Source organism: Octopus bimaculoides, chromosome 25, assembly GCF_046866305.1.
Source record: "Octopus bimaculoides isolate indiv1 chromosome 25, ASM4686630v1, whole genome shotgun sequence".
Lineage (NCBI taxonomy): Eukaryota > Metazoa > Mollusca > Cephalopoda > Octopoda > Octopodidae > Octopus > Octopus bimaculoides.
This window is the reverse complement of record NC_142952.1, coordinates 2,439,183-2,464,182: the sequence shown is the minus strand read 5'-3', so window position 1 is coordinate 2,464,182 and position 25,000 is coordinate 2,439,183. Positions and strand designations below refer to the sequence as shown.

The 25,000-nt window shown below is 35.5% G+C and overlaps 1 protein-coding gene across 1 annotated transcript in view; it reads right to left on the bottom strand.

The window, feature by feature from the left end:
• Positions 1-1,324: 1,324 nt before the first annotated feature.
• The window catches only part of LOC106877535 (tetratricopeptide repeat protein 39C), a 38,152-nt gene continuing 14,476 nt past the window's right edge, over positions 1,325-25,000 (bottom strand). The window contains exons 2-14 of the mRNA XM_014926460.3: positions 22,825-22,873; positions 13,025-13,162; positions 11,962-12,523; positions 10,783-10,880; positions 10,222-10,315; positions 8,613-8,667; positions 7,856-7,908; positions 7,215-7,324; positions 5,886-6,009; positions 3,961-4,058; positions 3,474-3,575; positions 2,881-2,916; positions 1,325-1,986 (exon numbers count right to left, since the gene is read on the bottom strand). Coding sequence (XP_014781946.1) covers positions 1,903-1,986; positions 2,881-2,916; positions 3,474-3,575; positions 3,961-4,058; positions 5,886-6,009; positions 7,215-7,324; positions 7,856-7,908; positions 8,613-8,667; positions 10,222-10,315; positions 10,783-10,880; positions 11,962-12,523; positions 13,025-13,162; positions 22,825-22,873 — 1,603 coding nt within the window. The 3' untranslated portion in view covers positions 1,325-1,902. The remainder of the gene's footprint in view (positions 1,987-2,880; positions 2,917-3,473; positions 3,576-3,960; positions 4,059-5,885; positions 6,010-7,214; positions 7,325-7,855; positions 7,909-8,612; positions 8,668-10,221; positions 10,316-10,782; positions 10,881-11,961; positions 12,524-13,024; positions 13,163-22,824; positions 22,874-25,000) is intronic.

Genomic DNA, 25,000 nt, shown 5'->3' with positions numbered 1-25,000 from the left:
AATATTCAATCTATAACATTTAGATCAATACACTGATACACTGAAGTATAAGAAGATACAGCAAGTGATGTCATGAAGAAATCTTATCCAGAACCAATCTGATCTCAAAAGAGATTTGTGAAAAATGATAAGGAATCTTTGGTTAAAAACAATAATAATAATAATAATAATAATAATAATAATAATAATAATAATAAAATCCCAGACTAATAAAGATGATAATGTTCAAGAGGGCAAATAAAATGAATTCAAAGAAGCTCAGACTCTGGAAAAAAAAAAGTGATGCTCAATACAATAATACTATAAATGTTTCTGACAAACATAACTGCTTGCCAAGAAGGGTTCATCAGGTACCAGAGAATGAGGAGAAGGTGGAACTTCAATAAGGAAGTTTACAACCCCCCCCCCCAAAAAAAAAACAATGTGGTCAGCACAGTAAAAGCAAACCAGACAAGGTAAAAAGGGCTTAGCTGGTAGCTCTGAGAGTGAAAAGACTTGTATAAGGTGACATATCAAGTCTGAAAGAAGAAAGACCAAAAAGCAAATAGGATTTACTTATGAATAAGATCGTTAATTATAAAGGAGAGCATCAAAAGCTAAATCTAATATAAAAATCTCAACTCAATTGGAATCTATGTCCAACAAAAGATGTTACTTTGTGAAGAAAGATAAAATATGTGAAACCAGCAGAAGTGATTTCTATACTTTCAACTGACTACGGTAAACTGTTTTCTGGAATAGCTAGTATTGCAACAAAAACCAAAGGTAACTTTAAAGCCAAAGAGAATTATATTCTTCAAAGAGCAGCAGTGTCTCCTTAAAATCCATTACCAGTGGCACCTCAACTCTCAAGTGTTTTGGTAATCTATCAGAAATAAAAAAAGAGAAGTAGTAAAAGATGTGAAATTGCAGAAAAATAAAAACCTCTTGAATCAAAGACATCAGCATGGTCGGGTTGCGTTTGAGTTTTAAGGCTTCTGTAGTCCCTTGGTCTATACCAAAGAGCTTGACTATCAAAAATGTGGATTTATCATGGACAGATGACAAAAACTTATACAGCAGATCCTTCGCAGTGCAAAGTAGATGTGAAAAAGAAAAAAACCTTGTCTGTCAAACGTGAAGTTCTATCACTCTCTACAAAGAAAACTCCATACAAACAGACATTTTATATATATATATATATATATATATATATATATATATATAATGTATGTATGTATATTAATACTCACAGATACATACTTGAACACACATATGTGCATTAAAAATAATTTTTGAAGTAAAAGGGGACCCAAGAAAAATAAAATAAAACAAAACAAACTTCTATAATAACGAGAGGCAACAATGTTTGGTGTGACTAGAATGGTAGTAAAAAGTGAAACAAGGGAAAAAAACATCAGAATGTGTGTGTGTGTGTGTGTGTGTGTGTATAATGTGAGTATGTAATGAGAGAGAGTGAGGGAAGGAGAGAAAAGGATGGGATGGCATTTATTCACTAATAAAACCAACAAAAATAATAATGAAAAATATTTTTTAAAAAAACAAAGAAAACGGTGTGTATGTGGGGTGGGGTGTGGTGGGTGTTTTTAGGTGGCTTGTGTCTATTGGCTAGGACAAGGACATGTGACTTCTGCCAGTGGTATGATAAAAAAAGTAAAACAACAACAAATATAAGAAAACTGGCTGCTTTACAGAGCCCTGGGTAAGTTTGCAACAGAATATGTGTGTATGGCAATCCAACGGCAAGGCAAGGAGGGGACAGAGGGACAGAAGTGATAGTCCTCTCCTCCTTCCCCCCACCATCAATATAGTAGTAGTTGTTGTTGTTGTTGTTGTGATTGCCCAGACTTCACTCCAGAGAATTCTAAAATAGCCATACATCAATCAACCAAGTCCCCACTTCTAGCCAGCTGGTTTCAGGTTCCGTAGCATGTTGTTGGCCCTCACTGTTAAACGGTTTTCAAAATGATAATCTTTGTACTTCTCCTATAAAAGACAGAGAAAGAAAAGGATCAGGTAACAATACACAGACCAACAGACAGGTAAATAAACCAATAGACAGCAGGAAAAAGCATATCAATAAATATAACAAAAAACAATATAGACACACAAACACACACACACACACATATATATACATATATATATATATATATATATATTGGGTCATCTCATATATAATATGGTTCTTTCAAATGCATGAACTAAAAGTCAGAGGAGGCGGGATAAACTACCTGCATCAACTTGCTATAAAAGCAGGTAGTAATTTTACCATGTCCTTATTCTTAGTGCAAGTTTTGAAGAGTGCAGCTCGATTTTAACAGTTTATTTTTTCAAAATTACAATGGAAGTGACAAAGGAGCATATTCGGCTTATTTTGTTTTATGAGTTCATCATCATCATCGTTTAGTGTCTGTTGTCCATGCTGACAGAAGTCTGAATGTGTACAGTAGTAATCCGAACATGTCTTTAAAAAGTGAATGCACTATGTTTTACAAAGACTGGAATAACACTGCTGGTATAGCATTGATCACAAAAGTTCACAAAAAAAAAGACTGACCAGGGAGCAAAACATCAATAACAATAGTCATCATTATCATTTTACACACATCCCAATTCTTCTTCTGACAAAGACACCACTGTATCTTCCGGCAAACAAGTTGAATCTTTCAGACCAAGATTTCCAACCCAAAAAACGTAGGTCAACTTCTACACCGAGACAATCTTGGAGAAGGAAAAGTCACTTGTGAAATGCTGCAGGATTTGCGAAGATGATGGAGATGTTTCAATGCTTACTCTACGTGTTTACACTATATGCTACATTCACTTGTATGCTGGAAAATATGGTAGACATTGACTGGGTAGAGATGTAAAACATACCTTAATACACTGTAACAACTGTATTGATTTGGCAGGCTGGAAATAGAAATTATAAAAAAAAAACATTTTAAATATTAAGGAGACATGAATAACATGCGAACACATAAAAAAAAATGCTACAACTGTGAAAATTATACAAAAGGACTGGGGTAAGATAGTATTTGATAATGATAGAAAAATAATAATCATCATCATCATTGTTTAATGTTTGTTTTCCATGCTGGCATGGGTTGGATGGTTCAACTGGGGACTGGCAAGCCAGGAGGCTGCACCAGGCTCCAATCTGATCTGGATCAGATAAAAGGTAAAGACCTCCTTTGGTCATGACTGACCATGGGATTGCACCTAGAAAGTTACCCTCCGAGGCACAAGTCCGGGCAAAGTTGTTTATGGAAGACCAGCAGTCACACATGCATACCAGCCTCTCATCTCCTCGCTACCGATGTTATCCAAGGGAAAGACAAAGGGGTAAGTAAAAAAAAGGAAAAACATCCAAATCCAATTGTACAAAAAAGAGAAAGAAAGAAAGCCCTTTTCTGACATAAAGCTGGTATCAGAGACGTGATTAGTTTGAAGCAGAATTGCAGTCTTACCTCATCTGTAATATAAATGGAAGCCAGTTCATAGAGTGAAAATGCAGCAACATGCACATCATCTTTCTTCCCACTGCACCTAGCCAGTGCTTCCTCCAAATACTGCAACAACAATAAGCATTCATTTTACAAGAGTTGTCAGACATATTTATCATTGGTCAATTCTTTTGCTTCTTCTTAATTCAATATTCTATTCATGCAAACAACAAAGAACATCATACTTGCTGACATGTACTTTACTGATACAATTTATAAGTGGAATGATAAAAATATTCAAGGCTTTCCGAAAGTCCAATATGTAACAATTATTATTGTTGTCCAAATTCCGATGATGGAAGAGTTTGTTTCTTCTGCTGAGAAGAATACTAATAAATGTAAATGACAGACTTTATCGTTCGTATAATTTAATGCTAAAGAAAGCGAAACTAAGAATTAGCTCTAAGAACACAAAACTGTTGTTGACAGGAAATGGCCAGTTGCTTCTTACCTGAATGGCAAGTTCTGTATCACCAAGTTCCTTATGGATGGTACCTTCTAGAAGACACTTCAAGTGGAATATCCGAGCATCTGTTTGACTCTCACAAACTGCACAAACATAACAATATAAAACACTTGTAAGTTTATCAAACATAATTAAAACAGGAAAAATAATAATTGCAAACAATATGATAGGCACAGGCATGGCTGTAGTTAAGAAGTTGCCTTTTTAACCATGCGGCTTCAGGTTCAATCCCACTGTGATCAAAATGAATTAGTAAAACAAATCAATCAACTAAAAACTTTTTTACCCCTTAATTAAAAATATATCAAAATATATCATTCACCTGGTGAACGATTTGATTGTGTAATTCCTAGCGGGTTCTGTTCATCTTGATGAGGGGGTCATTGCCGAGATGCGCTTTAACTTGCAATTAGACTGCAGCAGTGAACTCCCAAAATGAATGCAGATGTGATTTTTGACATGCCCTTTTTTGGAACTCTCTTACGCTTCTTGGCTACTGGACCTACCATGGATTGCTTCATTAAAAACAAACTATTTCTGTTTATCTAATTCTACCTAAGAAAATGGAGGCTACAACAACCAAAGCCTCCACCACGGATCCTTTGTGAACTTTGCAACAGATACTTCCATGCAAGAATCGGCCTCATTAATCATCAGAGGCATTAAACACGGACAGAGGGAAAGAAATGGTCAAGAAGAAACCAAATAAATTATCGGACACACGATTAAACGCCGCCGCCGACCTAATTCACTCATAATGCATTGATTGGCCCAGGGATATAGTAAAAAGACATTTGCCTGAGGTGCTACCTAGTGGGACTGAACCTGAAGCCATGTGGTTGCAAAGCAAACTTCTTAACCACACAGCCATACCCAAGTACATGTTTATTAATCGGAATAGATTGCATCAGATGCAACAAACACAATAGAGTTGAACATAAAACACGAGAAGTTATTTGCTAGACTAGTGTCCTAATCAATCTTATCCAGAAGGCCACAGTACCCCAGTTAATTTTATCCAATAGATCAGTGTTCAAGCTAATCTTATCTGATAGAGCCAGCAAATCAACTTAAAGTAATGCTAAACGCATGATGTAAATCCCCCGCCCACCACCACCACCACCACCACCACATAAGACATTGACATATTGTTTGTAACTCTTCCTCCTTTGCACCCACCACCACCACCACCATTCATATGCTTTTCATGCTGGCATGAGTCAAATGAGTTGTAAAGTTTCAAGTTACTGTTGGTAGACCATATCACATTTGTAAAAGGTGCATTACAGAAGTTTTGAGACTTTCTTTAGCAGAGGCAGTTATAACTGTCCTAGATTATTATAATTTCTGTATATCATTATTATACATTTAATAAGCTGACCTGCCGACTTTTGATATTCCAGACTGAAGGAGACTGATGTAACAACACTTTGAATACACCTTACTAAACACAGCTTGCCACAGCTGACTGGTTTGCAGAAACGTTCGAGACATTTGGAAGCTCACTACATAATAAAGTTTTGTGTTAACCCTTTCGATACCAACTCGGCTGGAACCAACTCTGTCTCTGTAGTACAAATATATCTTATTTTCATAAGTTTTGAATTATAATCTTCCACCAAACCTTAGTCACAATTTATGTTCCTAGCACTAGCTGAATGGTAACTAAGTTATTTTACTAAATTCTTTGTTATATTTAAAATAATTGAAAGAAACGTAAAGTATCGCAAAATAAATACGGTAACGAAAGGGTTAAACTAGATAAAAATGCTACAGAAACTGATGAATTGCTCCAGACTGGTCATGGACAGATGTTTTGAAGATGAAGGTGGTTGTGGAAAGAGTCCTGGACAGAGACTGCTGTAATAGTGATGCACAGGACACAGTGCAGCCCTTCAATATCTTCTCACCTGTAAGCATTCGACGTAACTCATCGTCAGTGCAGGTAGGTAGTGCATGCCAAAGGAAGACCAATTCAAGAGTGAAAAGTTTGCAAAATTCTTGCGTGACTTGATTGCTCTTCATTTTTTCAGCCTGAAAATAGAGAAAGGAAAAAATTTATTGCATTAAAGAAAAATAATCTCCTAATAAAATAATGAGCATAGTGTTTTCATATATTTGTACATTATATATATATATATATGTATATATATATATACATATATATATATATATATATACACATATATATTTGTGTGTGTATATATATATGTATATTTGTCCAAACATCACAGAATAAGAGTAGGACAGAGTAGGAGAAAGAGTAATACAAGTGAAGGGAGAGGAGAGAAAGTAATAGCAATGAGAGAAAGAAAGGGGTGATAGATGAATAAGGAAGGAAGGGGTGAAAAGGAGGTATGTGAATGTTTGTGTGTGTGTGTGTGTGTGTGTGTAGAACATCACATTTCATACACATTCCTCTTAAATGTGGGTTTTTATTATTATTATCATTGCTTTACGTCTCAGAACGTTTGGTCGTGTTTGTTCTGGCAGATTCTGTGAGAGCGGACAGCAGTCTGCCGTCAGAGTCTCACGGGGTCTCTTTCCACACATTATAAGCCTTGATACTTGGTCATTAATCATCATGGGAGACATTCAACATCCAAGTACCAATCTCAAAATCCTAGCTGTCCCCAGCAGAGCAGTTTTTCGGGGCTTCCTCTGCTCTCATGTCAATTCCGATTTCTCTGACATATTTCTTGAACTTGGTTCCTAGTACTCCGAGTGCCCCTACAACTACTGGAATGACAGACACTCTCCTCACACTCCACATTCTTACAATTTCGTCTTTTGGTACTCTGTACTTTTCAATCTTTTCTAGTTCTTTGTCACTTATGTGTACGTCTCCAGGTATTGCAATATCTATGCTCAAGAACACAACACACAACCCGGTCTGAGAATCGAACTCAGTACCTCATGATTGTGAGCCTGATGCACTAACCACTGAGCCAACACACATACACTTGAGACAAAGAGAGAGGAAGAGCTAGGGAGGGAGGTAGAAGGCAAGAGAAAGTGACAGACTGACCCTTTGCCAAACAGTGGAGTAACATCCATTAATTAGCAAAATAATTAGGAAGAAAATTACTAAGCTACAATGAAACCATGTTTCTTGAATTTTGGAGCTAATAGAAAGTGTAGCTCTTGCACCTATGGTGCCTGCCATAAAACAGCTAATAAAAGTAAAAAAAAAAAAAAAACATTAAAAAAAATTACTTTAAAAGAAAAAGGTAACTTACTCGATGTGATGCAAAGGATTCAATCTGATTGTTCTTGCTTCGCACAAGGCTTGGCACATCTTGGAAAATGTTCTGGGCATCCTCAGTGTCCCCCAGGGATCCATGACAAACTGGAAGAAAGAATCACAGTTCAAGTATCATGTATTGATAAGGTGTATAGAGGGATGTGAATGGGGTTAGTTTAATCCTTTAAATACTATCCGGGATCTAGGAGACATATTTTGTGATTTAAAGTGACCTTTTATTCAAAATTTAAGTTCCAAATATTAGCTTAATAATGACAGGGTAAATTTTTCTAAATTCTTCATTATTTTTGAAATTAATTGAAACAAATTCAGAGTATTTCAAAAGAAATAGGGTAACAAAAAGGTTAATTATTAATTAACTGAGATTGAGAGACAGACAGACAGATAAAGCATGATGGAAAGAGAGAAAGAGAATAGAGGAAGAGATGCAGAAGCAGAAGAAAATACAAGGATATAAAGAGAAGAGAATGGAAAAGAGGAAGGGAAATAGAGAAAGGACAGAGAGATAGAGAGGGAAACAGTGTGTGTGTGGGAGAGAGTGTGTGTGTGTGTGTAAAAGAGGGGGAAAAAGGAAGAAACAGGTAGAGAAAAAGAGAGAAAGCAAAACCAACTCACCAGCTAGAAGATAAGAGTAATAACACTTGGACCATTTGGATTCATCCCGAAGTCTGAAACAGAAAGAATAATAATAATAATAATAATAATAATAATAATCATCATCATCATCATCATCATTTAACATACGCTTTCCATGCTGGCATGGGTTGGATGGTTTGACTGAAGACTGGCGAGCCAGATGGCTTCACCAGACTCCAATCTGATCTGGCAGACTTTCTACAGCTGGATGCTCTTCCTAATGCCAACCACACCTGTTTTTTACGTGCCACCTGCACAGGAGCCAGTCCAGCAGCACTGGCAGCGACCTCGCTCGAATGATGTTCTTCACGTGCCACCGGCACAAGTGCCAGTAAGACGATGCTGGTAACAATCACGCTCGAATGGTGCTTTTTATGTGCCACTGGCATGGGAGCCAGTCAGTGGCCCCTGGCAACGACCATGCTCGGATGTTGCTTTTATCGTTCCACTGGCACAGGTGCAATGGGGTGGGGAGCACCCCGTTACCCATACAGAGGAAGAAAACTAAGAATTAGAAAAAAGGGCTGGGTAGAAATGGTGAGATGAAACAAGCAGGGTGTTGGGTCTATTGACTGACATGGTACTGGGCCAAGAAGCAAAACGGACACGACAATCATCACCATCACCACTATAATCATCCTGAGCTCCACACTGATGACAATGATGATGATGACTCTCATCAGGTCTACAAAAACGAGCAACGAAAGGTAAATAAGATGAAATTAGCAAAGCTCACCTTTGGAAAGCATATAAACATTCTGTCCATCTTAGTTTCATCAAGTTGCACCAACCTAGGAGAATAAAATAAAAAAGGGTTTTTGTTATCGTTGATTAATGGATTAGTGGGGTCGTTAGAGCATCAGGAAAAATGCCAAGCAGTTATCTGTTCCAGCTATTTACATTCTGAGTTCAAACTCTGCCAGGTTCAATTCTGCCTCTGATCCTTCTGGGGTATCATTCAGAATACTTGCAGTGTGTAGTGCAACAAGCTCGTTCGTTAATACTCTCGTGGTTGAATACATTTGATTTATATTGTAATTATAAGTTCTAAATGCTAACTCAGAAAACGTTTTCAGTGTAGCAACTAATACATAAAAAAAAAAAATATTCATCATCATATATATATATATATGTGGCCGTTGCCAGTACCGCCTGACTGGCTCCTGTAGGATTTTCGAGCGAGATCGTTGCCAGTGCCCCTGGACTGGCTTGTGCGGGTGGCACATAAAAGACACCATTTCGAGCGTGGCCGTTTTCGTGCGGGTGACACGTAAAAGCACCCACTACACTCTCTGAGTGGTTGGCGTTAGGAAGGGCATCCAGCTGTAGAAACTCTGCCAAATCAGACTGGAGCCTGGTGTTGCCATCCGGTTTCACCAGTCCTCAGTCAAATCGTCCAACCCATGCTAGCATGGAAAGCGGACGTTAAACGATGATGATGATGATGATGATGATATATAATTCTATTATTAATTGACGATTCCCTGCCCTTATTCTTGTATATATATATATATATATATATATATATATATATATATATATATATATATAGATGAGTGTGTGTGTTTAAAGTACGCCCTTGACCTGAGATCATGTGACAGTTGTGAAGAAGCATCACAAAATAAGGCTTTGTAAAAAATTAAAATATAAAAAACAATTTCATTAAGATAATTGTAATCTACATTACTGAAAACATATCTGTCAAGTTTCAAGTTATGAGGAAAGAAACTAGAGAGGTGGCGAGAGGGAAAACAGCAGAAAACTGCACATATGCCATGGGGAAGTCATCTGCAGCAGTCTGGCATTCTCTCCCAAGGAGTAATTTATCTCATCTCCAATTCATTTCTAAATATAATAAATAAAAAGTCTGTTTTTAATGTAAGAAAATGTCAGTATTTGTACGAGAAGGGGCAACAAACCCATTATGGCTTATCAAGTATCAGAAGATTAGAAAAATAGGTGATTTCTTAACATTGGTCAAAGGTCAAACGCTTAAAAAGAAGTATTAACTGATTAAACTAGTTTGTGTATATGATAAGTAGTTTTTTGTTTTTTTAGCATTGTCTAATAAATAACAGCTAAATTAATCCTTTTGATAGCAACCTGCCTAAGACTGCCTTGGTCCTGTGATATGAAGTGTTTGTTTTAAAGTAAAACCGTTTAGTGATCTGTATACACACTTGTATATAAGTTGAAAGCCTTCCAAACTGTGGAATTACAACTTGAAACACAGATCCAGATTGCTGACATAAAATCCTGCCTCAAATAACTACCCACCTAACCCATGCCAGCATGGAAAAATAGACATTAAATGAAGGAACAAACAAAGATTACGACTGACTTACCGATTTCATACAGACACATGAGTTCAATTTCACGTTGGCCTGCAGCAACGGTGAGCGCTTGACGATATAGAGATAGGGCTAATTCATTTTCACGCTGAAGAGAAACAGTTTTAATGAAGTTACGCATGTACAAACATAAATATTTGAATTGATTAATGAGAAAGTTGTGGGGAACAAAAATAATAAATGCAAGAGGACAATCAAGAAAATGACTTGATCTAGGAAAGGAAACTATTACAGAATCAAGGAGAAAACAGTCAGTGATCTCCTTTGGAAGCACACGTATGGACATAGTTATTGGCAGACTAAAAAGAGCATACGTTATTTACATTATTTACATTTGACAGATATCTGTCCTCATCTTGTTTGTTGTTAACACAACATTTCAGCTGATACACCCTCCAGCCTTCATCAGGTGTCCTGGGGAAATTCCGAACCTGGGTTCTCATTCCTAAGGTATTTTGTTGATGTAATTATTTATATGAATAAATAAATAAATGTAAAACACAAAAGTAACTCTTTCATGTTTCAATCAAAGAAGGAAGCAATGAAATGCCTTACCTTTAGAGTGTGAACTCTCCCTTTGAAGAAGAGGAAGAGAGAAGAACGTGGGAACTCTTTCTCCCGATTTTTTATTAGCAGTTCTGCATCACAAATACCTGGAATAGATATTTAAATATGAAAGATTTATTTTTTTAGGGAACAAAGAACGAAATATAATGGTAGACTGAGAGACATGCAAGACACAAAGAAAAATTCACAAAGGCTCAATGAGGAAAATTAATTTCATAGACACAGTCTATGACTTAGGAAGTGTCTAAGTAAGACTCTGTCTATATCTTTTTAAGACTGACTCATTGTCATTATTTTACAGTCGAGCTACACAAGACTTACTGAGGCAGTTTTTCTATGGTTGGATGCTCTTGCAAGAAAAATCTGTAGAAGTAATTCTCTAACTGCTACAATACTGATTTCAAATTTTGCCCAAGGCCAGCAATTTTGTGACTGGGGGTAAAAATTGATTACATTGACCCCAGTCCTCAACTGGTACTTATTTTATTGACTCTGAAAGGATGTAAGGTAAAGTCGACCTCAGTGGAATTTGAACTCAGAACATGAAGACATGCAAAGCATTTTGCTCGGTGGGCTAATGATTCTGGCAGCTTGACCCCCTTAAAACTGTTACAATATTAAGCAATAGTTTCTTCTACTTATTTTTATCACATTCTATGCCACTGAGTACATTGTTGTTTGCTTAATTCTTAAATCTCAACAAGATTAACCCTATCTGTCATAATTAAAGGATAATAAAACGATAACTACCACTTATGTAACTATGTCAATTATCTTTCTATAATGAAAGCTATCTCATGTGACCAGGACCTCATTACGATATGTTTCATTTTGTAATACTTTAGATTGTCATTTAATGGTTTAGTGGTGATGTGGCTACTATTTTTAGTAGATATAGCTACTATGTGGAAGTCTATCTCATTATCCCATATGTATGTGTGTGTGTGTGTGTGTGTGTGTGTGTGTGCGTATATAAAGATACATTTGAGGGAGATGTGGCTATTATATCTAGCAGGTCTACTTCACTGGCCTGTATAAACACACAATAAGATAATGAGCTGTGATTTGAGAGAGATGCGACAAAAGACACTCGTGATGGTGAGAAAGATATAGTAACCGTGGTAACAGTGACGATGATGATATCTATAAATCTAGCACAATACTCACCAGCAGATATCTTGATGCCATCTAAAGCAAAAAATGGACGAAGTACTGTGTGATACCATAAGAGTCCAAGTATTGCCAACGGAGCTTTCATATCTTTGCTATTGCTTGTTTCATTTAGAGCTGCTAATCCTGCAATGCGGTCACCTTCAAAACCTAAGAACTCGATTAACTTAAGAATTTTTGGTGGCACCATTGAAACACACAACTGGAATGTTCCGTAGCCAAAGTTTACCGCACCTAACAGACGCTCCAACACGTCCTGTGTGAGTTCGTTATCGTTCCCATCCGTACACGTGGAATCTGATGTTAACCGAACGTCACTGTTATTGCTTGATATGGAGTCCGTTGATTGGCTGAGTTTGGTTTGAGAATGCCTAGACAACATTTCAGTGATATCACGATGGAGTCTCTCGTAGATCTTCCATGCCTTGCGTAAAAGCCAACCGCCTTTGATATAGCTAGGAATGTCCTGGTGAGTGAAAGTAAGCACTGCTTGGTACAACAGGGAGTCTGCTATGATAATTTGTCGCTGCATTCGGTCTTCGCTACCAATTTGAACCTCCTGTACAAAAAAAAAAAGATATACATACATATATATATATAAATGTAGGTGCATTTTATCAATGGGTATAAATAGCATGGAAAAAATAAATAAATAGTTGCCAGGGTAGCAAAAATTCACATAAGTACCAAGGATGATACGGCCTACTTATAAAGGTAGAAATTCCAGGGTTTAGTGAAATGTTTTTGTAGAACAGATAAATAAAGAAATGGAGTTAAACGCAGTTGTTATTCAAATCTTTATACTTCCGACATATGTTTCGAAGAAAACATTGGTATTATTCCAGAGGAAATAAAATGATGTAAAACAATGTAATCATCTCATCAGGGTAAAAAAGAGAAACAAAACACAACAATAAGCTATTTTTGTTGTGCTTTGTTTCTGGGTGCTCTTTTCCATGAGATATGAGAAAGCATTAAAAAAAACACCACAAAGCCAACAACCAACATAATCCAACATAATGCATCTATCATTTTCTTTCTTAAACATTCCACATATTACCTGGTGTCGCTTTTTTTTGGAAAATTTTCTTCGTAAAGTCTTGAAGACACCACTTTCTGGGTCGCATTTTTTCTCTGTTTCTTGTAAAGCCTTAGTTGCTTCTTCGATCCTTTCTTCTTCAAAAGACATCAAGGCTTGCTGAAATAAGAGCAAACGAATCATTAAAGCAATACAAATCACATTGAGTTCCCAACAATGGTACGAGAGCAATGAAGTGGTTCTATGTTCAAATCTTGCTGAGGTTGTATTAGAGCTACTTAATAGATCTTGGAATTCACCCAGGTGGCCCACATTCAATTCCCAGCATGGAAGTTGTCTTATTTAATGTTGGTACCCAAGTAGCTGGTTTATATTTTGTATGCCTGTATATTAAGTGGCCTGCCACTTCACATCCAGTCCAATTACCTCTGTGATTTAGCTCTTGCCCAAGTGAAGCTGATTGGAGAAACTCAACAACAACTCGTATACCATTATTGTTTTCACAAAAAGCATTTTAAAAAACTAACGAGTTTGTTCTTTCATTAAAGAATTTTAAAAATTGAAAATCAAAAATGGAAACCATTCAAAATCTCAGAAAAATCTTTCATAAAAGGATTGATTAAAATTTTTGTAAATTTAAAACAAAAAACATTTGGACTGCAATTTAAGACAAAAGAAAGAAAGAAAAAAAGAAAGGAAGGAAGGAAGAAAGAGAAAAAGGTGAGGAGGAAAGAGAAGTTATTAAATCTGATTGAAATTAATTGTTTTTAATGTGAGATTTTTAACACAATTTTGCCCCAGAACAATATCTAAAATTAGAAATGGCAAAAATGAAAAGATTACATTGTGCAAGGCGGTTCGTTAAATTGATCAATGATATTCACTGATTTGAAAACGAAAATCATTTTGGAAAATCTGTTTTTGTAGAAGTAGTTGCAATTATTTGTCTAAACAACTGGACAAGGTTTTTTAAAAATGAAATAACAAAAGTTCCCTCTCCTTCACATATACATCCATAGAAATACACACACATACAGACGTATGCGTATATCTACCCATATATACAAACACATTTTTACAGAAATAAAGGCAGTGTAATATAAAAAACACACGAATAATCAAATCTTTTATCTTTTACTTACTTCAGTCACTGGCCTGAGGCCATGCTGGGGCACTGCCTTCAAAAGTTTTAGCCAAATACATCAAACCTCAGTACTTATTTTTAAGTCTAATACTTATTCTATTGGTCTCTTTTGCTGAACAACTAAGTTACAGAGACATAAACAAACCATGTAGAAGAAGCAGCACCATAAAACTACCGAGTGCTTGCAATTCAAGCTTCTCCAGGGATTTTCTTCATTTAAACAGACACACATGCACAGACTCACATAATGTCAGAGGAATTTGCATGGCGCTTTATCTAGGGAAATGATTTTTTGCCAACATGTTAACACGACAGACGTCAGAATTAAGTTTTCACTCAATAATTCTCTTAAGACCATGATAGAATTTCTTTCTATCTTTTTTTTTTTCTTTTTTTTGTAACTGTAGATAAGTCTATAGGGAAAACAAAGCAGCAGGCAATTAAAATATTGTTAAAGATAAAGACAAACCGTTAAAGCTAAAGAACAGGTCCTGCCATATAAGTCAACCAAATCTGTCAATCAACATTCTGGTTCCATTGCTGATTCATACATAATTCCATAACTCTTACCAAAATTTGTAAATTCAGATACGTTCATATGCCAGGAATGAGAAGAAAAACTTATCCAAAATTTATGAAATTCACTAAATATTTTTAGCTGGTGTCAACCAGCATTCGTTTCTTCAAACTCGTTATCCCTCACTCCCTGCCATTCATTTATATCTTATTTAAAAAAATTTTTTTTTAGTAAAATTGCTGTAAAATTGTGAATATAACATTCTTTTAAGTTTTGTAGTATGAGAGGTGGTTAAGGTGAAGTGCTTCGACTCTACATTTGCATAACATGTGATCTACTCAGACTACCACAATGGTCATCAACTAAAACCAACTCAAGTTTCACCTTTGCAAGTGCATAACAAGTCATGAAATAAGACTGGGGCATTTCGCCAAGCAAGTGCAATAATAATAATAATAATAATAATAATAAGGCATCTACTAATATTAGTGCAAGTTTCACCATGCAAACATGTAGTGTAAGTTGTCGTCTGCTAAGACTGGTGCAGATTTCACCAACGTCGACTGGAAGAATTCTCAAGAATTTAGAATCTCTCGTTCACATCAGACATGTAACCGAAAGGAAAATGTTGACAGCTGCTGGAATGGCACCAGCTTGCATGCATTCTCGAACATCTGAAACATATAAGACTTTAAAAGAGGTGATGGTCACAAAAACCTTGTCGTCTAAACAAATACGCAACAAACATGTAAGATTCATCAACAACATGTGTGAAGTGTTCCACAGAACCTTAAGACACAAGATGAACATGCTGACATTAATTTTGGATCTATCCCCTAGAATAAAAAAGAAAAAAAAAACATTGGGTGTTTCAAGGAAAAACAAAAAAAAAAATACATATGTATACATACATACACAGATACATACATACACACACATATATATACATACATATATAATGACAGACTTCTTTCAGTTTCCATCTACAAAATCCATTCACAAAGCTTTGGTCAGCCTGAGGCTATAATAAGGAGACACTCGCCCAAGGTGCCACACGGTAAGGACTAAACCCAGAACCATGTGAATTGGAAAGTAAACTTCTTAGCACACAGCCACACCAGCACCTACATACACAAATAAATACAATCCACACACACACACACAGTATTTATTGATTTGTCTTTCTTAATAAAACTGTTCTCTGACAACAATACAAGACCCAGTAGCATTTTTATATGAACCAATGTTTTCCTTGCCATCAATAATGACATCAAATATGTATCGAAAATAATAGAATTAAGTGAAGCAAAAAAATATGCAATTCGTTAATATTCATTGCATTTGCCGGAATGACAGGAAATTGATGTCTGTTTACAGTGAAGGAAAGATTGATACGGCAGAGTGTTAGATTTAATCTTGGGAATGAATAACAATCGCTCCTGTTTCTTACAACCAGGCCAGCGTTTGTTTGTATATATTCAAGGTTGCCTACTCTACACATTTGTATGCATATATATATATATATATATATATATAAAATTATATCAAAGGAGACAGGGTGAAAACGACCTGCCTCCAGCATGCTTGAAGTGCTGATACCTTCAAAAAAACTACCAAAAACTCCAGCTAAATCTCTTTTATGAATTAATATATATATATATACATACATATATAAATATCTATACATATATATACACACACACAAGCACACACATAGATATATACATACACACACACACACATAATATATTATTACATATACACATATGCACACAATACCTGACTTCCTACTAATAGCTCGCCATGGTATTCTACGTCTAATGCTTGTGGAAAGTAAATCTCGTAGCTTGCTTTATTTCTAGTTAGTCAAAGTCACCATGGAACATGGCAAGTTGTTCAAAACCTTTCTTCTTCACCAGAAATCTTTATTGAACATTGTATACTCACTGAACACATTCATTTATCGCATGTTGGAATAAAATCCTGAACGTGAAGTTATTCACACAGAACGAGTGTTGTCGTTATTTTACTGCACAGAGTTATTTCATGGTTATTGGATTAATGATTCAGTCCAATTATTAAAGTGTTGAAGTTTTTATTAGCAACCTCCCACACTAAATATGTATGTGTGTATGTATGTATGTATCTAGTGATCTATCTACATATTTATACACCCCTATCTATTGATATACATCTACCTATCTATCTATTTATTTTCTTCCATCTTTCTATCAATTTATCTATTTATATACCTGTATCTATCTAGCTATTTATATACATCTATCAATCTATCTATTTATATCTATCTATCTATCTATTTATATACCTGTATCTATCAATCTATTTATATACCTCTATCTATCTATCTATTTATATACCTCTATCTATCTATCTATCTATCAATCTATCTATTTATATACCTGTATCTATCTACCTATCTATGTGGGCATCTAGTTATGTTTATCTCTCCCTCTCTCTCTCACCCTCTCTCTATTTCCCCACACTTCTTCCTATCCAGTGATGCATTCACACATAATCTCCCAACCTGGTTTTGTTATTTTTATATATAAAAAGATATTGACTTTTTCTGGATAGTCTTCTTTACTTTCTATTTTTCTTCTTTTTTTTTTGTTTTGCTGTAATAAATAAACTGCTTTGATTACAAACACTGTATTGATTACAATTATGAATTACAAAGTGCATTTATGGATTCTGAGCCAACATTACTCATAATAGATGCAAGTGTGGTTGTGTGGTTAAAGAGCTAGCCTCCCAACCATGTGGCCTTGAGTTCAGTCCCACTGCACAGCACCTTGGGCAGGTGTTTTCTACTATAGCCCCCAAGCCAACCAATGCTTTGAGAGTGGATTTGGTACTGTATGCACAAGTCCTGGAATTTTGTTAACACCTGGGGTAATGGCACTCTGAACTTTTTTCAACCTGGGGTCAGGTCCGGTTACTCTGCATGGGAAGACCCACCTCCACAGCTAATTAGGTCACCCAGGTAAACAAAAGCTACTAATTACTTCTAAACTACATTCCAGGCATTCGAAAGTATCAATTCCACATGTGACCCTATTGCTGATGGCTGAGGATCTGCCAAACACAATGCTAACTTCTGTGTCAGCTAGCCTTTGCTCCCACAACACCTCTTGTATATCCACCATTTACACCTGGGTGCACCATACAGAATTTCTAATTATTCCCTCTCCACAGCACAGGTGTGGCTGGGTAGTTAAGAAGCTTGCTTTGCAACCATGATGTTTCATGGCTCAAAAAGATTGGTACAAATGTAAAGATGGAATACCTACAAAAATCATCATTGCTTGGAGTTCTCTGCAGGGTTCTTGAAGCATGACCAGTGAACAAGTGTCACCTTAATCTGCTGGCTGTGATCAGCTGACACTTTCCATCATACCCAACAAAAATAAGTTGAAAGTTTTCACCAAATAATAATGATAACAAGAGCAGTCAGAGAGCGCAGACCTCCGCCAAGGTAACACCAACATCCTCTCAACAATTAGCCGGATTTGAATTTTAAAATGAGAATATCTGAGATAAACTCGACTGCTCTCACAAACGAGAATATTAAAAGTGAACCTGACCGCTCTCAAAAATTAGTAATAAACAAGGAAAAATAATCCAGAATCCTTGTCCAGGACTAGATTGATCCCAAAATCTAATCATTTCATGCCAGTTACAAGGCCAAACATCCCTGAAAGTTTCATCCGAATCCACCCAGCAGTTCTTGAGATATCTTGTCCACGGTCAAACAAACACGACTGAAAACAATACCTCCATCTTAGTGAAGGCAGAGGTAACAACAATAATAATAATAATAATAATGATAATAATAATAATAATAATAATGATAATAATAATGATAATAATAATGATAATAATAATAATAATAATGATAATTTGGAATAGAGTACTCAGTAGAACTGTTACAAAAGCTTTGCCTCCTTGGCATGGCCAGAATAATCAAGGAAGTATCAGATAGGTGAAGAGAACAGATAGGCAGCAGGCAGCAAGGCCGTTATGCATGCAAGACTCCAAGAGTTCCAACAAAACTTGAGTTAGAAAGAACAATAATAATAATGTTGAAAATATTAGTAATATTATATATGGCAGTTTCCATTGAAATTCAATCAGTTGTCTGCTTTCGAGAAATCAATATGATCAATATGGTATCATATTTTAGGGAAGAATGACGTCAGTTCACTTGTGCACATGCACTGCAAGAAAGAATAAAACAAAACCAAAACCAAAAATCATCACACTGCTACCAATTCAAGCAGAGATCAAATTCTTTAATTACATTCTAAGATACTTATTAAACGTTTATATATCTACATTATTTTAGAAATTGTAGCAGGGCCAACCAGATAAGATAGCAGACCCATTAGTCAAAGGGTTCCTGATATATTTATATTCAAAGGAGATGAAGTGACAGAAGTAGTGGAATGCCAGAGAAAACACATTGTAGTATTCAGCTATGACCCTCAACGTTCTGAGTTCAAATTCCATAGGGGTCGATGTAACATTACAGTTGTTATTATTGTTGTTTTTCAGTCGCAGATCAGCTTTGATAGAGCAGCCATTCTAGCCATGAACATTCCATCTTCTTTAGGCAAAACTTATCTAAGACTACCTTATCCAATGTCACCTCTTTTTAAGATGGTTGGCTGTGATTTGAGGGAGACTTGGCTGTAATTTCCAGCATGTTGGGTAATGATGCAGAGCTACTTGTTACCTTTGGGCCAACCAAAGCTTTGTGAATGGATTTGGCATACAGAAACTGAAAGAAGCCCATTGTGTGTGTATATATATATATATTTATGTGAGTGTGTGTGTGTGTGGCTTTGTGTTTGTGTTTGTCTCCCACAACCACTTGACAACCGGTGTTGGTATGGTTACATCCGTGCAACTTAGCAGATCGACATAAGAGACCGAAGAAATAAGCACCGGGTTTCAAAAAGGAAAAAAAAATTAATACTGGGGTCGATCCATTCAATTGGAAATTCTTCAAGGTGGTGCCCCAGCATGGCCGCAGTCTAATTGCCTGAAACAAATACAAGACGAAAAGGCAAAAAATACACATGTATGCATACACAATAAACATTCATCAGTCAGTCGATCCTGAATCAATCCATATATCCATGGTTATCCGTTTGCACACACAATAAATGCTTGAAGTGAAGAACCACATTGCTGTAATAACAGACACAGGCAATCAATATTTGCCGAAGAAAGGTGCATGAAAAGATCAGACTAGATTTGGTAGACGAATACAGCCATGTCACGTATACTTCCAACCACACATAAACTCTCCATTTAAGTTTATGTGTGCACGTTATAAATATATGTGTGTGTAGGTGTGTGTGTGTGTATGTGTACTGTATGTATTTTATGTGAGTATATATATATATATATACGTGTGTATGTGTGTGTATGTACATATATATATACATATATATATACTTTCTCTTTTACTTGTTTCAGTCATTTGACTGCGGCCATGCTGGAGTACCGCCTTTAGTTGATAAAATTGACCTCAGGACTTATTCTTTTGTAAGCCTAGTACTTATTCTATCGGTCTCTTTTTGTCGAACCGCTAAGTTACGGGGACGTAAACACACCAGCATCAGTTGTCAAGCGGTGTTGGGGGGACAAACGCATACACACAAACACACAAACATACATACATATATACATATATATATATATATATATATATATATATATATATATATATACATATATACGATGGGCTTCTTTCAGTTTCCGTCTACCAAATCCACTCACAAGGCTTTGGTCGGCCCGAGGCTATAGTAGAAGACACTTGCCCAAGGTGCCACGCAGTGGGACTGAACCCGGAACCATGTGGTTGGTAAACAAGTTACTTACCATACAGCCACTCCTGTGCCTGTATATATATGTATATATAAGAAATGGAAAACAAAACAATAAATTGAACAATTATAAATTCCATTCAATTTAATTATTTTATACAAACAATTATTGTTTTGTTTTCCATTTCTTATTTATATTTATATATTAATAAACTGTATGTTTATTTTTTGTTTACTTATTGGAATAACATTGTTAATGATATAGGTAATATAAACCAGAAAATTCTTCAGATAGTTAATACACCTTAGGAGAAGTTTACACCTAGGTAAATTGTTATGTGTGTGTGTGTGTGTGTGTGTGTGTGTGTGTGTGTGTGTGTGTGTGCGCATGTGTATATATATATATATATATATATATATATATATATATATATATATATATGTATATATGTATGAATGTGTGTGTATATGTATGTATGTGTATATATGTATGTGCGTGTGTGTGTGTGAATGTGTGTATATATGTATGTATACATATATAATATGAATGCGTTAGAGAGAGAGAAAGAAAGATTGGGTGAAGCAGAAGGGTGTCAGATCCGACATCTGTTATTTGGTTCACCAATGGACTTTATACGTTTTCGTATCATCTATCGGTAAGAAAGTTTATGAGGAGTACTTTATGTTCATTTTATTATTTTATTTGTTCACTTATGTTCTACACAGGTGGGTCGTGAGGATTGAGGGGAGGGGCGAGTCACACACATGCTGCATGTGTGTGTTTGGTGGGTGGGGTGTGGATGCAGGGGTGGGAGTTATGCGAGACATGGGAGAAACTATTGAATAATGATTAAACAACTGTGAAAAAAATATTGTAATATGACAGGAAACTGTATAGCAATACATGGTCAGAGAGGAAACCCTAATAATGGCCACCACCACCAACATCGCCAGCAATAGTTGACTCTTCCTACATACACACACACACAACTACCACCACCAGCAATAACAACTACCACCACTACCAAGAACACGACCGTCACCACCACCACCACCAACAACAACAACAGCAGCTGTTTCCACTGCCCCCAACAACATCAACCACTGCCACTACGAAGACCACCACCACCACCAACACATACTATGGACAGAATTAGCATTTTAAGTAGGAGACAACAAACTAAACAAACTTTCACTTCTCGAGAATCAATATCTTTAAAAACTATTTAAACCCATTTTGAATTAAAACATATCGGTCGGTGCCTCCTCTTAAAATTATATTTATTTGTCATGTGTCAGAAAGGTATCTTTTTTTAACAACTGTTCTGTTTTCTAAATAGATACTTTTACTATAAAAATACTGTGAAAAACTAACTATTTTTATAGTAAAAAAACAAACAAAAGAATACTACTGGAAATTGACTATTTTCATAGTAAAAAAGAAAAAAAAAAGGATTGTCAGAGACTAATCTTTATAGAAAAATAAATAAATTGGAAATTGACTATTTTCATAGCAAAAAAAAAGAAGCTGTTGTTTTTGCCACTCCGCAGTTAATTATGGTGACAATAGTAACACAGAGTCACCAAACTTGCTTTTCCGCAACTTCGTGAGGTCCCCTCTATATCTATTTCAGCTTCTTAGTTTTAAAAATATATAAATGTATTTTGCGATGAGTGCCAGCTTAATTACTTCTTCATCGTTAAAGTCTAAAGTTATGCCTTGTTTTTTTCATAAGGCAAAGTTCATTGACTTCTTGCAAAAGTAAGGTGGGGGTGGCTGGAGTAGTGCTGTTTTGAGAAACCAACACCTTTGTTGTCTAAGTTGAAAAATAAACACACAATTAGCCTATAAATACAGGGTGTCCTGAGTATACAATTAATACAAGGGAGTGGGTCGTTTCTTCATAATAATTAGCAGGATGAAACCAGCAAGCTGGCAGAATCATTAACACCCCAGACAAAATGCTTAGTTGAATTTCATCTGAAAGATAGCTGGAGGCAGGATACTGGAACCGAGCTGAAAAAAGCAAAGATTCAACAGGAGAGAAGCAGAAAAGATAGTCCAGTGTCAAGAACAGTGAGAAAAGGCATTGATGGCCTCTGGCTTCACAGGGAGTGAAGAGCTTAAGTAAGTAATACTGACAGAAAAAGACTTATAAGACAAATCGTTTCTTAGAGAGAATCAAAAATGGTTTTGCAAGATTTAACCCCACACTATAATTCCTTCTGTTTACCATAATTAAGGAAAAAAGAAAAGTTATAACAGAAAATACATGAGAAACATTGAAGAAAGATCAGGACTCACCATAAATAAAACAAAAGTGGAGCCAGCGTGCATGAGAGGGCTTTCATTTCTGAAATGGAAAAGACAAAAAACATTTTGTTAATATATATTAATATTGTTGTGTCTCACTGTCGACACTGTTATGTCCTTTGAACTCACTGTATATGCCACGTTATAACATGGACTTATGACAAGGTTATAACAATACAAATGTAAATCAGAAACAACACATAACAAACAATATCTCTTCTTTACGACTTGCACGACTGTCTTCACAAAATGCCTGTGTGCACACCACAGTTGAACGAGAGACCAACAAAACTCCTTGTAATACCAAAGACAAACTGAAGGCAAGCATTATGGCAGCATTCACCAACTTAAACAAGGAGACCGTCCAGAGGACTTCTGCAGGAGATTCCAAAGTCATCTGGAGACTCTGGATGAAGATAATGGTGATTTTATTGAATAAATTTACTCTTTAGTATTTCAAGATATTTTCATGTAATTTTAGTAAATATATCTGTTAAAATGAGATGTCAGTGTTATTTTCATTTTTGCATAATTCAAATGACAGTTTATCCACCACACCCTATATATATATATATATATATATATATATATATATATATATATTTGAAATTTATAGAAAAACAAAGAACGAAGACAGGTGTATAAACAACAAGGAGGTGTATTAGTTTGACACTCACGAAAATGTAAAAGTCTTTTACGTTTCGAGCCTATGCTCTTCAACAGAAAGGAATAAGAGAAAATAAACAGAGAGAGAATGAAACAAAACTTGTAGATTTAGCGGTCATATATGTATGTATGTATGTATACACACATGTGAGTGTTGTATGACAACTGTTTATCATTCATCAATCATACAACTATGTATGTAGAAGGTGAAGTAAGAGTTCTCCTTCATAGGAATGAACATTATTATAAAAGAGCAATCGTTTCTCTTTTCCTTTTCTCAAGTTTGGCCCAGTTCAACCTGACACTGAAGTCGAAACCAAAAAAAAAAAAAATGAAATAAAAAAAATGAATATGGCGGTAAGATATCATTTCACTTTAAAAATCTTACCTTGAATTTATTTATTTATTTATTTATTTATTTTTAAAAAAAAACAGTTTAATTAAATATCTGGAACAAAAAAATTTTTTAAAAGGTAGAAAACAGTCGTATGATGGATATCTTCAAAGACAAAATAGTAAGCAAACAAACGCTCAAAGAAACGAAGAGTTCATAAGTTCAAATGTTACTAATTAAAATCTTTGAAGTCAGTTTCCATAATTACAATTTTTTTGGTTAAAAGCTTACTTCACATGCTTCTTTTTCAATTATTTATTTTTTTGATTATTCCTTTCTTTCTTTTGAGTTTTTTTTACTTATAGGCTTTGGGGAAAAGCCAAAACATTCCCAGCCCAACTTTCATAGTTATACAGCATCACGCATCTCTCACACACCTCATGAATACCATAAAGCAATATGCCACACAAAAATTTCTGATTTTTATATCCTTGGGATTTTTTAAAATTCTTGTTTTATTTTTCTTTATATTATTTATTTATTTTTGGTTAGAAATTTGGCATTATTGATATTTTTTTATTGGATATTTTCTTTGAAATGTGTTACAAGCAGCAATGTACCTTATCCTGCTACACAGTCTGATTGCAGTACACTGCAATGGATTTTCTTCGGGTTTTTTTTTTTGGTTTTTGTCTTTCTTTGACTGGTAAATGCTACTGAACTGAAATTCAATATGAAAATTCCAAGAAAAATATAAATAAATAAAATGAATAAATAAATAATTGTTGGTGGAGGGGGGGTGCAGTTTGATGTTAAGAAAAATGAAAAAAAATGATCACTTGACAGAAAGATGGATGTTCTCCCCCCATGTCAACCCATTCTCCTCTTCGCATCAAATACAGACACAAACAAACACATACGCATGTTCAAACACGTACACAAAGACACATATACATACACGCATGCACATACGTGCACACACACACACGTGCGCGCATGCATGCATGCACATGTAGAGAAAGTGTATCTGTTTTGACTTGGGTTACAAAAATAATTTTTTTTTAATCAATTGAAATTATAGATGCAATGAGAAGAAGAAAGAGATACTTGTTGGTAACAGAATCTGTCTGTCACCTTCTTTCACACCACCACCACCACCACCACCAT